General features: G+C 44.2%; 1 protein-coding gene across 4 annotated transcripts in view; it reads right to left on the bottom strand.

Annotated features, from left to right (window-relative positions):
- Positions 1 to 1,102: 1,102 nt before the first annotated feature.
- The window catches only part of spag17 (sperm associated antigen 17), a 349,272-nt gene continuing 334,111 nt past the window's right edge, over positions 1,103 to 16,263 (bottom strand). For all 4 annotated transcript variants that reach the window (XM_038801961.1, XM_038801962.1, XM_038801964.1 and 1 more), the window contains 3 exons: positions 10,778 to 10,922; positions 8,720 to 8,857; positions 1,103 to 1,363 (listed from right to left, as the gene is read on the bottom strand). In XM_038801961.1, coding sequence (XP_038657889.1) covers positions 1,329 to 1,363; positions 8,720 to 8,857; positions 10,778 to 10,922 — 318 coding nt within the window. In that variant the 3' untranslated portion in view covers positions 1,103 to 1,328. The remainder of the gene's footprint in view (positions 1,364 to 8,719; positions 8,858 to 10,777; positions 10,923 to 16,263) is intronic.

A 16,263-nucleotide genomic window follows, 5' to 3' on the forward strand; every position in this document is an offset into this window, starting at 1 on the left:
AAACCATCCCACCCAAGAACAAAGAAATACCAACGGATTAAATATATATACATAACCAAACTCCTTTCTTGTATAAGGTGGCCTTTGCCTTATTGAAGGCCGCCTGTTTCCTCACCAGGTCCGTTCTGAAATCCTGGTAAATCCTGAAGAGGCTACCTTCCCACTTCCAATCTCGATGTTCCTTTGTCCACTTCAGGATCTGCTTCTTCTACTGAAAGCTCTGAAATTGAACAATGTCTGCCTGTGGTGGTTCGTTCGGCCGGGGCTTTTGTCGGAGTGTCTGATGGGCCCTTTCTAGATCTGGAGGGGACGCAAGTGTATCTACAATACATGGACTGCAGTGGCTGAAGAAGCTAGTTCACCACCACCTTCACAAGGGCAATTGGGGATGGTCAACAAATGCTAGCCTAGCTAGCAAAGCCCACATCCTGTAAAAGTGAATTAAAAAAACAGCCAAGTTCATCCTCTGCTACTATGTTAGTACTAACTGTTAGTCTATAATTGGGGAATAATATAGCACCGTGTCTTTTACCTTCAGCAAGTTTATTCTGCATCCAACTCGGCAGAGATACAAACTCTATATAATTACCCCACAGCAACTGTTCCAGCTGTGTCCATTTGTACTCTTTTGAGAGTTGAACCAGTAATCATTACCTATGTTTAATAAGGCAGTTAGCTTAACAATGTATTTGTTACCGCATGCACTTGCTGATACATTGACAGAGGTGACGCAGCTAAAGGCTTTGCAATGAATGTTAGGATGATGGAATGAACAAAGGCAGAGTCAAGGACCGAATGTTGTTACAGGGCAGACATCTCAAGTGGGAGGAAATTGCAAAGCCATTGGGAGATTTGAATATGAGCACAAAAAGTTTAATTCATTCTGATCAAGATCTGTAGGATGGAGGATTCAGGAGGGTGTAGTGGTGCAGAATTTATTGCAAGATAGAATAAGGATGGAATGAGTTGGAGAATATGACAGCTGGAAGATTTCAATCTCTCCTTATAGGTAACTCATCAGTTAAATCACACATTAAACATGAAGGGCATCTGTCAAACCAAATTAAAGCTTTGGCTATCTTTAAAACAAAGTTAATGGCTCAGTAAGATGTGTTGGTTTTATTATCAATTGCTACAACATAAAGTCTACAAAATCAATTCTTCAGTAATGTGTTTGGTGTAAAAGCAGATTTCTTTGTTCATACATCAAGAAAATTTTTACCAAAAATAACAAAAAAATGCTTGATATGAATCAATGATAATAACTAGTAAAAAACAAAGAAAGCTGGACTATTGTCTGACTGATCCACTGCATGATGGTATAGGATCTAAGTTCCACACAGGACGTAGGCACCATCTGGACCTGTAAAACAAAAGGAAAAGTACTTTTTATTGAATTAGTGGTTGACACATGAAGTAGTTATAGAATAAGCATATACAAATGCTGATAGTATAATAAAATCTCCAATTGCAGATACTCAGCAGTATTTTCCACCAGTTTACCTGCAGTGCAGGAATGCAGGTAGAATACTGGCAAGAATGTCATACAATGGAACCTTCCATTTTCACATCTAGGGTCTTCTTGGCTTCACTTCTGCCAGACACCCGAACCATCTGCGCAGATAGAAGTGGGATCATCCCACCAAGTAGATAATGGCAGAGTGATGTTTTACCTCATATTAACGCATTGGCAAGATTAAGACTATCAACATTTGTAGGGCATGCAGCATTTGCCAAAGAGCCCAGGATAAGATAAATAGATTTAAGCACAATATATTGCTAATTCTCCATTGGTAGATTTTGACACATCAATGGAACAAAGAACATTTTCAATCTTGAGCTTGCCTGCCCCTCTAAGTTACTATTCCTGCTGTTCCAGATTCAGAGCTTGTCTTTCCTTTTTCTGATCTTAGTTACTGAACTACTGCCCGCTACACTGGTCAAGGTAAACTCATGGTGGGTTTGTTGTGTAATTCTTGTCAGTTAGCAGAAGCATGTTGCCAGAAAGGTCCAGGATGGTGCTCCAATAGCATACCAAGAAATGTGGAAAGAAAGTTGAAAGGGGCTGAGATCAAAGCCTTTACTAAATAAACCGTTAAGGCCTTTACAAGGCTATCCACTCTATTTAGAGCATTTTGGATTTATTTTACTACTTCACCTTTCCTTGGATTGCCACCTTGCCGTGGAGAGTCTTGAACATTCTGTTGAACCCAAGAGCAACGCCGTCGAGAGTCTCAAGCTCCTGGCAGGGGCACCCATGGTGGTACGGTTGGAGGGAAGGAACCAAAGTGCAATCCAAAACATGTTTTTAAAAATTCATTTACAGGATGTGCGTGTTGTTGGTTCGGCCAGCATTTATTGCCCATCCCTAGTTGCCCTTCAGCAGGTGGTGATGAGTTGTCTTCTTAAACTGCTGCAGTCCCTAAGGTGTGGGTTCACCCACTGTGCTGTTAGGGAGGGGGTTCCAGGATTTTGACCCAGCGACAGTGAAGGAATGGCTATATATTTCCACGTCAGGATGGTGAGTGACTTGGAGGGGAACCGTCAGGTGATGGGGTTCCCAGGTATCTGGTGCTCTTGACCTTTTAGGTGGTAGCAGTTGTGGGTTTGGAAGGTGCTGCCAAAGGAACCTTGGTGAGTTCCTGCAGTACATCTTGTAGATGGCACACATGGCTGCCAATGTTTGTCAGTGATGGGGATTCAGTGTTTGTGGAAGGAGGGAACAATCAAGGAGGCTGATTTGTCCTGGGCGGTGTTGAGCCTCTTGAGCATTGTTGGAGCTGCACTCATCCAGGCAAGTCCTCAACGGCACATCAGGCAGAGGTTACTCGTATGATATCAATAACTGCAATGGCAGGTAAAGGCTGCAGCAGTACGGAGATCCCCAGTCATCGAGGTTCCCTTGCCACTGGAACTGGACCTACCCTCTGTCACGGACCGTGTGTCTGCCGATGTGCAACGGCTTACCCACGTTAAAAGATGTCCAGCACCAGGTATCTATCTAGAAGAACCAAGCACAACCCCCCACACAGACACGCTCTGTGGTGATCGGCAAGAGGTGAGGGGGACAGGACCATAAAATCTGGAAGTCCCAAGCTTTGGACTGGAATTTGATTCAGTGATCTTGCTCTTGGAATAGGAACAGTCGAGTGTTTTGTTAGATTTCTTCATGACTGAGCTGCCCATTTCAGGCTATGTAGCCCGCATGGGGAAAAGGGATAGAAAAGGTGCCCTAAAAATAGTCTTTTCCATCCACAACCTATCTGGAAAACTGCATCCAGCAGGCTCAGCTACCTGTGGTCAGAAAATCAAAGTTAAACTGAATTTTGGAACCTGGAATGTACAAATGCTCATGGATGATGAGCAAAACAATTTACTGGAATGGAGAATTGCCCTTATTCGCCCGTGAACTCAGGCACTTCAACACTGACGTCGCTGCCTTTCAAGAGACCCGAAGAGTAGGAAAAGTGCAGCTGAGGGAAGATGACGGAGGTTAAACTGTCTTCTGGAAAAGAAAACCCAAGGATCATCCCACGATGCATGAAATTGGTTTTGCCATCAAGAACAAACTTGTCAACCAACTTTTGGAGCACCTTGTCGACATCAACGAGCGACTCTAGACCCTCCGTCTTACCAAGAACCAACAAGCAATGGGCGTGAGTGCCTACACTCCAACCCTTGATGCCAATGATGAGTCCAAAGAAGACTTCTACTCCAACCTGGACGCCATACTGTCCAACATTCCAAAGGATGATAAGTTTATTCTCCTTGGGGATTTCAACACCAGGGTTGGAAAGGTCTCCCAAATCTGGAAAGGAATCATCAGAAAGGAAGGAGTTGGGAATTGCAGTTCCACTGGGGTTCCCCTGCTCGCCAGGTGCACAGAACACCTGCTTGTCATCACTAACACACTGTTCCACCAAAAAGACAAGTTTAAGAACTCCAGGAGACATCCAGAATTAAAACACTGGCATATGATTGACTTTGTCATCATCCGCCACCAAGGTCAAAAGGATGCCCTCATCACCAAAACGATGACTAGCCCACCGGCTCATCCATTCCTCTATGTCCATTAAACTCCACCAGAAAAAGCAGAAGATGAAGGAACAGACCAGAAAAAAAGATCATCATTGAGCAGTTTCAAGAGCCAAACATGCTCGTGAACTTCCAACAAGGTCTTCTCCAAAATCTTCAAAGTGTCCACTCTAATGGAGTGGAGGAAAACTGGAAAGAGCTGAAGACAGCCATCACCTCAAACTGTGAAGAAACGATCAGCTACAAGACCAAGAAACACCAAGACGGGTTTGACGGGAATGGCCACAGCTTCCAAGACCTCATCAACAAGAATAGGAAAGCTTTCCGCAGTTGGCAAAACAACATATCCAGCAAGGCAATGAGGAGAGGTCATCAATTAGCCAAGGTGGAAGTAAAAAGAAGAACATGGGGAATCAATAACCAATGGTGGACTGAGGAAGCTAAGGCTCTGCAATTCCTCGCTGACAAGCATGACATCCGGGCTTCTTCAGTGCCACCAAGGCAATATATGGATTCAATACCCTAGGCTTAAAGTTGGTGTGGAGTAAGGACGAACCCTCTTGAGAGACATAGATAACATTGATATCGATGGAGAGAATACAAAGAACTCCTAAACTATAATACATCACACTGGACGAACTGACAGAGAAATTTCAGCTAGCTGGGGGGAACGAGCTACGGTACCTGCAGCTCAAAAACTTCCTACGAAAGGAGACAAGGACGTACCCACAAACCGCCACGACAGACACTATTGGAAGACCTACTGGACGCAAGTATCCTAGAGAAAGGGAACTGTAGTGACATGTATGACCGACTGGTAGACAGGGACGACACCGTACTGGACGCAACAAGAAGGAAATGGGAGGACGACCTGGGGATGGAGATAGGGTGGGGACTCTGGAGCGAGGCACTGCATAGGGTCAACTCCACCTCCACGTGCGCAAGGCTCAGCCTGACGCAACTAAAAGTGGTACATAGAGCCCACTTAACGAGAAACCGTATGAGTAGGTTCTTCCCGGAGGTGGAGGACAAATGTGAGCGGTGCCAGAGAGGCCCGGCCAACCACGCCCACATGTTCTGGTCTTGCCCCAGACTTGTGGAGTACTGGACAGCCTTCTTCGAGGCTATGTCCAAAGTGGTGGGGGTGAGGGTGGAGCCATGCCCGATAGTGGCGGTCTTCGGGGTTTCAGACCAGCCAGATCTATTCCTGGGGAGGAGGGCGGACGCCCTTGCCTTTGCCTCCCTGATTGCCCGCCGTAGAATCCTGTTTGGCTGGCGGTCAGCAGCACCACCCAGAGCTGCAGACTGGATGTCCGACCTCTCGGAATCTCTCCAAATGGAGAAAATCAAATTCGCCATCCGAGGGTCGGACGACGGCTTCCACAGAACGTGGGAGCCATTCATGCAACTGTTCCGGGACCTGTTTGTGGCCAACGTACATGAGGAAGAATCGTCGGGTGGCCAAGAACCAGGGGAAAATGGGCGGGAATCGGGGGAAGGTAGCCGGGGGGAGGGGGGAGGGGGGGGGGGGGGGGGGGGGGGGGGCTACGGGCTCGGTATGGGGGTTTGATGGCAAGCCAAGGCCCAAAACCAAACTATAAATAAATGCCTATAAACATGTGCCTCGGCCATATTGAGGAATGTAAAATATGTATGCTGGCTAAAGGGGGCGGCCACAATTATTGTAATGAAGATGCTTACCTGTAAATATTCATGTAAAAAAATTTTGTGTTTTCCTTTTTTTTTTTCTTTTCTCTCTAATAACTTGTAATTTGTCATATATAAAATATGAAAACTCAATAAAAAAACATTTAAAAAAAAAAACTATAATACATCTAGGGGTGAGGATGTGTTTGAGGAAATCCCTGAACTCCCCATCAAAGATGATCATGGACTCCCACCAAGCCTGGACGAAGTCGAAGCCGCAAATAAACACATGAAAAAGCTTCAGGAGTGGACAAGATTCTGGTGGAGATTTTCAAACTTGGAGACAACCGTCATCTTCACCTGCTGTTGCTGAAAATCTGGGACAGAGAAGAAATTCCTGCCAACCACAGGGTTGGGGTCATGGCCACCATCTTCAAGAAAGGAGACAATGAGGACTGTGGGAACTACTGAAGAATCTCCCTACTCTCCATCAATGGGAACATCATCGCTCAAATCCTCGCACACCACCTTCTCCCAGTCTCTGAAGAAATCCTTTCAGGAAACCAGTGTGGCTTCCGACCAAACTATGGAACAGCGTACATGATTTTCACTGCTCAGCAACATCAAAAGAAATGCCAGGAGCAACATTAACCACTTTACATGGCCTTCATCGATCTGACCAATGCTTTTGACTCAGTCAATTGGGAAGTGCTATGGAAGACCATGTCAAAGCTGGTTGTCCAGGGAAATTCATCAACGTCCTCCAATTCTTCCACGATGTCAGCAACAGTCCTCACCAACAGAAATATATAAGACAGAAACCTTCAAGGTCAAGACGGGAGCCAAGCAGGAATGTGTCATTGCTACTACCCTTTCCCCATCTTCATCGCTCCCATCCTTTACCCTAAGAAGTTTCCTAGTGGAGTGGACATGGTCTATAGGATGGATGGAAAACCTTTCATTCTCAACCAGATGAAATCCAAGCTGAAAATGCCATTGACATGGAGTGAACAGCCAAGTGGTGGATGATGTTCAACATAGAGAAGTGTGAGGTGATTCGTTTTGGGAGGAAGAACACTGAGAGACAATATAAAATATAGAGTATGGGGCAGAGAGATCTGGTGTATATGTGAATAAGTCACTTGAAGGTAGTAGGACAAGTTGAGAGTGCAGTTAATAAAGCATACAGTATCCTCGGCTTTATTAATAGCCGCTTAGAATACAAGAGCAAGGGGGTTATATTAATCCTGAAAAACATTGGTTCGGTCTCAACTGGAGTATTACATCCAGTTCTGGATACCAAACTTTAGGAAAGGCATTAGAGAGAATGCAGAAAAGATTTTCGGAAGTGCTGTTGATGAGGAACTTCAGTTACATAGATAGCCTGGAGAAGTTGGGACTGTTTTCCATGGAGTACAGAAAGTTGAGACCAATGTGTACCATCTACAAGATGCACTGCAGCAACACACCAGAGCTCCTTAGATAGCACTTTCGGGACCTGTGACATCTACAACCTAAAAGACTAAGAGCAGCAGGTGCACGGGAACACCACCACCTGTAAGTTGTCCTCCAAGTCACTGGCCATCTTGACTGTATCTGTATCACCGTTCCTTCACTGTCGCTGTGTCAAAATCCTGGAACTCCCTTCCTAACAGCACTGTGGGTATATTTACACCACATTTGATGTGGTGTAAATATACCTACTTTGATAAAGAGTAATCGGACTCGAAACATTAGCTCTTTTCTCTCCCTACAGATGCTGCCAGACCTGCTGAGATTTTCCAGCATTTTCTCTTTCTTTACACCACATGGACTGCATCAGTTCAAGGAGGCAGCTCAACTGCCTTCTCAAAGGCAATTAGGGATGGACAATGAATGCTGACCTAGCCAGCAAAACTCACATCCCTTGATTGAACAAAAAAACCCACCACCTTCTCCAAGGCAATAAGAGTGGGCAATAAATGATGGCCTAGCCAGGATATCCACATCCCATGAAAGGGTTACAAAAAACTGATTGAGGTATTCCAAATCATGAGGGGTCTGGACTGAGTAGATAGGGAAAAAGTGTTGATGGAAGGATCAAGAACAAAAGGCACAGAATTAAGATAATTGGAAAAAGAAGCAATGAAAGTGAGGAGAAACCTTTTCATGCAGCAAGTAATTAAGGTCTGGAATGTATTGCCTGGTAGTGTGGTGGAGGTAGGGTCAATTAAAGCATTCAAGAAAGAATTGGGGTATAATCTGAAAAGGATGTGCCGGGTTAAGAGAATTAAGTGAATTGTTCATTTGGAGAGCTGATCCAGGCGAGACAGGCCAAAAGGCCTAATTCTGTGCTGTAACACTTCTGTGATTCCGAAATTTGCATGTGGTGGGCAGAGAAGGAATGGGTCCAAGCTTTTCCAGTTGGGTGGATGAGGAGGGAAATTTAGGTTGGAGTGGCTGAGGAGGCAATACACATTGCTGTCAATTTTGCTGCTTTTCCTGCTGCAATTCCACCTGATTTAAAGCAAAGCAGAAGAGAAAACTCCAGCCTGGAGTTTCATTCTTCTTTTAACTGTTGAAAACCTTTTCTTACTTATTCCTCATTTGGATCTTTTGAGAACATTTCTTCTGTGATTTCAGTTCCTTATTCTCAGACTCCACTTGTTCTAAGTTTCTTTTCATCTCTGGTTAAAACTAGTCTATTTGAATCCAGAGCACCCGACACACCTGAATGTTTAACTGAAATCTGGTGGTCCTTCATGCCATTCCCCATTCCCCTTTTCTGTCAGCAAGACTTCTAAAATGTTGTTGTTTGTAGAGTGGAACTGTTTAGCTTAGTGATATCGCCACAAGCCTCACAAATTCTGTACTGTGATCATCAATTATGCAGGATTGTTGATACTGAAATATAGATTTAAAATTTTGAATCTCGCAGTGAACTGACAAAGGCTTTGCTTAATGGATTTGATTTGACTGAACATAGCCCGAGGCTGAATCCTTGAACAATTATGCTTTTAGATCACCAGGAGGGTGTTAACTTATACATAATTTTTACCTTCCGTTGGAGGTTTGCGATGCCGTATAATGTCCATGCGGGTGGTGGGGTCAGTGCTTGTCAGTCGCACTCCTCCAGCTTTTCCACCTTTTGGAAACTCCTCTGGTCTGTCCTTGTAAATATTTTCTGTTAAAACTGGTGAATTTGGTTAAGGTTTTAATTGTCTTGTCATGAGGTATGTTGGAGCAACAACAACTCAAGAAACTTGGCACCATCCAGGACAAAGTAGCCTACTTGACTGTCACTCATAGAACATAGAACAGTACAGCACAGAACAGGCCCTTCGGCCCTCGATGTTGTGCCGAGCAATGGTCACCCTACTCAAACCCACGTATCCACCCTATACCCGTAACCCAACAACCCCCCCCCCCCCCCCCCCCCCTTAACCTTACTTTTTAGGACACTACGGGCAATTTAACATGGCCAATCCACCTAACCCGCACATCTTTGGACTGTGGGAGGAAACCGGAGCACCCGGAGGAAACCCACGCACACATGGGGAGGACGTGCAGACTCCGCACAGACAGTGACCCAGCCGGGAACCGAACCTGGGACCCTGGAGCTGTGAAGCATTTATGCTAACCACCATGCTACCGTGCTGCCCCATTGAACATTTTAAACATTCACTTACTCCACCATCAGTGCAGAGTGCCAAACATGTACCATCCACAAGATACAATCCAGCAACGCATCAAACCTCCTTTGACAGCACCTTCCAAACCTGTGACCTCTTCCACCAAGAAGAACAAGGGCAGCAGACACGCGGAAACTTGGAGTTCCCCTCCAGGTCACACACCATCCTGATGTGGAAATACATCATTCCCTTCACTGTTGCTGAGTCAAAGTCTTGGAATTCCTTTCCTTCACGTGGGTGTACCTACATCACAAGAACTATAACTGCTAAACCAGGCAGCTCACCACTACTTTCTTGAAGGCAAATAGGGATGGGTATTAAATGCTAGTCTTGCTGGCGACGCTCAAATCCCATAAACAAATAAAAAGTATCAAGTTCATTTTCACTTGTAATTTGTGTTGTTACTTCTGTGATTTCAGTTCCTTATTCGCAGACTTCACCTGTTCTAATTTCCATTGAAAGGTTCTAATAAAATATATTTTATTTAGAACTTAAATCACTGGGTGTTAACAAACCAATGCCAATATCACTCCCTGCCCAGAAATATTTGTTATGTTCATAATTGGAATATTTTCACCTTTAGATTTATGGGAATTTTTATCCAAGATAAACAGTGAGTAGCAATTCCGAGTTTCTTCAAATCCATATGCAGAAAACAGTTTCTATAGATGTCAATAACCTAAGAAATAATGAAAGATTAGAACACCTGAAAGTTTCCTTTCCCTGCAATTTTAAAATTACATCTTGGAAAATATTGGAAAGTGGCTATATACCACCGGGCACCTGAGGGAATCCCGCTTAACCTGTCTATTATCAAGAACAAGTGGGCTCACCACACATTAGGAACACCCCCCCCCCCCCCCCCCCCCCCCTGCCGCCGCCCACCTCAGCGAACAATGGTAGAGATCTCAGCGGCTCCAATTTAGAATTATGAGTCGGATATTATTTTCAGTCTCAGTGAGCACAGAACTGAAAAGAGGTTGCTGGCTGTGCAGGAATACAAAATCCATGGAATATGTTGGCATTCAATTTCAGTGAAGGAGAAGGTCCAGGATCTGTAAAGACTTAATTACCTGCAAATGCTCGCATTCATAGCATTATCTGGCATCTTTAAATTTGCCTATATATATGTTTCTGGAACATACCTCTTTATTCACCTGAGGAAGGAGCAGTGCTCCGAAAGCTAGTGTTTGAAACGAACATGTTGGACTTTAACCTGGTGTTGTAAGACTTCTTACTGTGCTCACCCCAGTCCAACGCTGGCTTCTCCACATAATGGATTCTATGTGTTAGTAATGCTGAAAGGTGTATCAACACAGTTTTTACCCTATCTCTTCGCTCAAAATTAAGACCTTTTAGGAACTTAAGTTGTCCATCAAGCCTATCCTAGGAAAATAATGACAAGTGAAATTTGAAAAAGATATTTGCAATAATGGGGAGGAACATTTCTTCTGCTTCAGTCTGGATTTCAAGGTGATGACAAAGGTACCCTGCTCCTTCAGTACTTTCCAACCCAATCGCAATGGCATAAAGCTCTATTTCCAACTCAGTCGCCAACCCTGCTGCCACCTGCAGGAAAGAAAAAGTTTAGCTGGTTGGGATCAGGTCTTTGGAACATTTCTTTCACCATTTCAACAGCAGGCCGGTTTTGCTAAGAGTGAGATTAAGTGAATACAGAGTGAGATGCACTGTGAATCCGTTTAAACATATGTAGCAATGTTTCCTTTTTTGGAGTAAAGTAAATTATTTTTCCATATCGTAAAGCAAAATGAATAAGTTTCTCAGCAAACAATCCATTAATCAACAAACCTCGGTGTAAAGAAATTTCCCTCAACAAGTCTTCTGACTGATTAATTATTTTAAAATGATGCCTACTTATCACGGATCTCCCAAATAGAGGAACTAGCCTTTCCCTATCCACAATTAAAACACTTCATAATGTTGAAAAGCTCTTTGCTTTCTCTGTTCTTGTAGAAATCTCTGCTGATACTTATAGACTCCCATGTCTGGTATCATTCAGTTCTAATGTGCTTTCTAAAATGGGACATTAAATACTGTACACAGCATCCTAATCGTGACCTAACCAATGTTTCGTATTAATATATTTTAGTTCTTTACTCTTGTATTGTACGCCCCCAGTTATAAAACTCCAAATCTTATTGACGTTTTTTATGGTTCTAGCTACATGCATTTGTACTTTTAATATTTGAATCCTCGGTCTTCCTTTTTAAAAAAAATATTTTTATTGGTTTTATATTTATACATTGTGCCCTTCTCCAGTATTATCACAATATACTACAAAACAGTTTCAATAAATAAAGTGGGTATACAGGAAGGAAAACAAACAAAAGGAAACATATTTACACAGCAAATGAAGCAGCATACACTCATAAGTATTCAAAGGTAATCTATGTACATGTGTGGGGGGCCCTGTTTTTGGGTCCCCGGTGGTCAGTTGCCACAAAAGCAATATTTTGGTTGTGTACCTGCTGCCTTCTTGGACTAGAACATACTGGGGGAGGGACGTGTTTGGAGACTGCCTTGGCATTACTATTGTGGTTGTGTGCGTCCCAACTGTTTGTTCCCTTGGGTGGCGCTGCCGATCACCAGCCAAACAGGAGTCTTTGGCAGGCAAAAAGGAGGCAAAGGCTAGGACATATGCCTCTGATCCCATAAAGAGCTCTGGCTGTTCTGATACCCAGAAGACCGCCACTAATGGGCATGGCTCCACCCACTTCCACAACCTTGGACATAGCCTCAAAAAAGGTTGTCCAGGTTTCTTCGATAAGCCTGGGGGCAAGACCAGAACATGTGGGTGTGCTTGGGTATCCTTGGCACCATTCACATTTTTCCTCCGCCTCCGGGAAGAACCCACTCATGCGTGTTCTGGTTAAGTACCTGTGCACTACCTTCAGTTGCGTTAGGCTCAGCCTTGTGCATTAGGAGGTGGAGTTTGCACTATGCAGTGCTTTGATCCTTCCCCTATCTCCATGCCCAAACCCTCCTCCTTTTTCTCCTATGTCTCATCAAGAGGTATGTGAACCTCTTCTAGTATCCACCCGTACATATCAGCACAGTTACCATCCCCTCGTTCGCCCACGGTCAGGGGTCTGCCCAGCAATGAGTGTCCCGGTTTCTGGAGGAACGTCGTCGTCTCTTTTCAAAGGAAGTTTCTGATTTGTCCATAGTTTAGCTTGTTCCCTTTTGGGAGTTAGAGCTTTTCCGTGAGTTCCACTAGGGTCATTGCTCTGTCGACAATGTACAGGTCTGCTACAGTCAGTGTTCCCTGTCCCCCTTTGGAGGAGATGTCCATTGCCGCAAGGATGAATCTGTGATTTTTGCAGATGGAGGCCATGTTGGACATTGTGATCAGACCAAAATATTGTCATAGTTGGATTCACGTCTTCAGCGTGGCCACTATCACTTGTCTTTTTGTGTGTTTGAGCTGGGAGGGAGTGGAGTGCCCCTCCCCCCCCACACACCCACAAATGCCATGATTGGTTTATCGATTAGTTTTGCTGAGTGAAGGCGGCTTTGGGGATGACGATCAGGGAAGATCTGAACAGGAAGAGAAACCTGGGAAGCATGTTCATTTTGATCACCTGCATTCTCTCCGCCAGGGAGAGCGGGAGTGAGTCCCACCTTTGCAGGACCTTCTTTACCCCTCCACCAGTGTCGACAGGTTTCACCTATGGATCTGTGTCCAGTCATGGGCTATTTGGATCCCCAGATATCGGAATTTGGTCTGGGCAGCCTAAACAGCAACTCTCCCAGCTCTGGTCCATGTTTTTAAAAATGGGGACCAGGTAGAGGGAATTCGTGAGGGTGTCCAGGTACGTATAAGCCCCCAGGAGAGAGGGACATGCCTGTGTGTAGCCCTGGCACTGCCCAATGGTACTGCACCCCAGCACTGACCCCTGGCATTGCCCCCAGGCACTGCACCCTGACACTGCCCTGGGAACCCTGCACTACCCCCTAGTGACAGGGTAAGTGGCTGGGCCCCCTCTGAGGAGTCCCATTGGGAGGGGTTTCCCTTGTGCAATTGGTGAGGGTCTCCATGTGCAGGTATGAAGGGAGATTCCTGTTTTTTCTATTGGAGATCTGGGCCCACAGTCTCGGGATTCCCTGTGTTGCCATCCCCACCAGTGGCACAGTGGGTCCACCACTGCAGATTTTGTTCTGCACAGAGTACTCGATTATCTGATGAGGAAGCCGGCTGTGCAGCCAGCGACTGACATGCCGGATTTTTTCACCCATCCAGCACTCTGCAGAAAATGGAAAATTCCACCCTCTTCGTCCATCTCATTTCCGGAACAATATGGGCTTCTTCCTGTGGAAGTTTCACCCTTGACATCATTCAAAGACCAAAACGCGATGCACCATCTGAGGCATGCAACGCGATCCCAGACCATTTGTAAATTATGTTAATCATTTTTGGAGGATTTAATCACCACACAATGGCTTTCATAGAATCAAAAGAAAACATTTTCTTTGAGCAAGTTGTGCCTTGTGGAAATCTCAGGTGTAACAGTATGGTGATTTGCCTTACAAAGGGTGCATTGGGCTGGATGTGGGTCACCAATACTGCATTGACAGACATACTGAGTGGAATTTTCCAAAAAACGACAGTGTCATTGTCTGACTGAAAACAGGCGTGTTTCACTCCAGAAACACAGCCGAGTTTTCAGACCAGATTTACTGTCACATAGTGCACAGGAAATCTGGGGTGTAGCTAGTGCTGTCACTCTGGCAGGTTAAGGAGTGATAGAGCTGTGGGCTAACTTTAACCCGCCAACCACAGCCCACCCCCTGGCCACCTCTCACCAGTTCCCCCAGCCCTAGTAGAAGCCGCCCCCGGCCAGCGGCACAGATCCCAGCTGAGTGTGGCGGCGCTGAACACTGTCCGCAGCCAGTATGCCGTGTTCCCGACCGCTGTTGCCCATGCTGTCGGAAACTCGCCCCATTGGAGGCAGTGCATCGTGTGTGGGCTGGCCGATGATATGCTAACGGCGTTGAAACGGCGTGCGGCGTGTGTCAAAGTGATGGCGGTTTGGAGGGAGCGGTGCATGGCGGACAGGCGTCAAACCGGCACCAGCCCCGATTACGGTGTCGGAATCCATTCTCCGCCCAATCGCCGATCACGATTTTGGCGTCGGTCTAAGGAGAATCCAGCCCAACCTTTGACTCTCATCCTTTTCTATTTTTACATTGAATTACATTGCACTCACTAAATGCTCATTGCTCTCCTACTTTTGTTAGTTATTTACCTGCTTCATTTCCTGGAATTAAATCAAGCAATGCTTGAGAACGGAGAATGGATTGGCCATGCTAAATTACCCTTAGCGTCCAAAAACGTAAAATGGGATTATGGGTTTAGAGAGGAGGTGTGGGATAAGGGGGTACTCTTTCCAAAGGCAGACTCGATGGGCCGAATGGCCTCCTTCTGCACTGTAAATTCTATGAAATGCTCATTTCTTTGTTGGACAAGAACTATCTGATCTAGGAAGCTGTCCAGCATGCATTCTTCAAAGTATTCCTCATTTTGTCCTTGGATTACTTTTATTTTAGTCTATCTTGGGACAGTTAAAATCACCCAATATAATTTCCTTTCCATTCTTGTATATCTCTTAGAGTTATTTGCAGCTCTCCACCTCCATAACATCATCATTGTTTTGTGGCCTGTATTGTACACCTCTTCCAACGTCTTCACTCTTTTAATATGAGTTCCACCTCAATATAACCCTTCAGGGAACCATTATATTCTAATGCCGTGATAGAATCCTTCACTAACATTGTGGCCTATTCCCATTTTTCCTCCTCCCGATCAATTCTAAAAATGTTTATACCCAGGAATATTGAAGCCCCAGTCTTAAATCGTATCAGTATTACAGCTACTAGTCATATCTCCCCATAGGTAAAACTTCAATTATTTGAATGGTTTGAGCATTCTCACACATACAAGTCAACCTTGATAGTAGGATAGAAATTAGTTATGTGTTTAGGATAGCAGTAAGTAAAATTTCATAACTGTGTCAGCAATTGTACAATAGTATCAGCTCAGCAATTTTCATTCCATTTTGATCACATCTACAGTGCAACATGCAATAGGTGTATATAACAAAATATGTGATGAAATCTATGCTCAGTGAATCATGTAGCAATGATTTGTTTTAAAGAAGTTTTAACTAACACAGAAAACAGAAGAAAACAAGATTGGAATGAATTGTTAAGTGCAATACCTGAAAACAAAACTATTTGTTGAGAAAGCTGAAGGCAAGGGTATGATTTTAAACAGTTTATAAAAAATGTGCAAGTGAAAACAAAAGTGCCATAATTATTATGCAAGGAGGTGGCACTTGACCTATACACCCTTGAAAAGATACAAACACAAAGCAAAGAATAAGCAGAAGATAACAAATACTTTGAGTGACAACTTCTCCTCATTATTATGATAACCTAGGCAATATTAATCATTTGGATATAAATGAGATGGAAGTGCTGGACAGGATGAAATAACTTAAAATCAATCCCCAGAGATAGATTAGAAATCTAAGAGTGCTGAACATGATCAGGGGAGACACTTATGAGGCATTTCAGTTAAGCAAGAGGAAAATAGTTTAACTGTGAAATTAACTGGGACATTCTTTTTAGACTTAAACAATGAAGCACCTACAAATATAAAGGAAAGCAGTGTTTGGATGGTGAAATCAGAACAGAATATTTCAAAGACTGGCTGAAACTTCACATGTGAATAACAGTGAGGATTTTCCTCTAACTAGCAGCAAAATTGATTTCTGTATGTATGAGAGGAACAAATAAGACATAACAAGAAATTGAAAATTTTAGTTGTATTATAACTCCTAGTTACACATTCATTAACCTAATGTAGTCAAGACGGACTGACATGTGT

Source organism: Scyliorhinus canicula, chromosome 7, assembly GCF_902713615.1.
Source record: "Scyliorhinus canicula chromosome 7, sScyCan1.1, whole genome shotgun sequence".
NCBI classification, from domain to species: domain Eukaryota; kingdom Metazoa; phylum Chordata; class Chondrichthyes; order Carcharhiniformes; family Scyliorhinidae; genus Scyliorhinus; species Scyliorhinus canicula.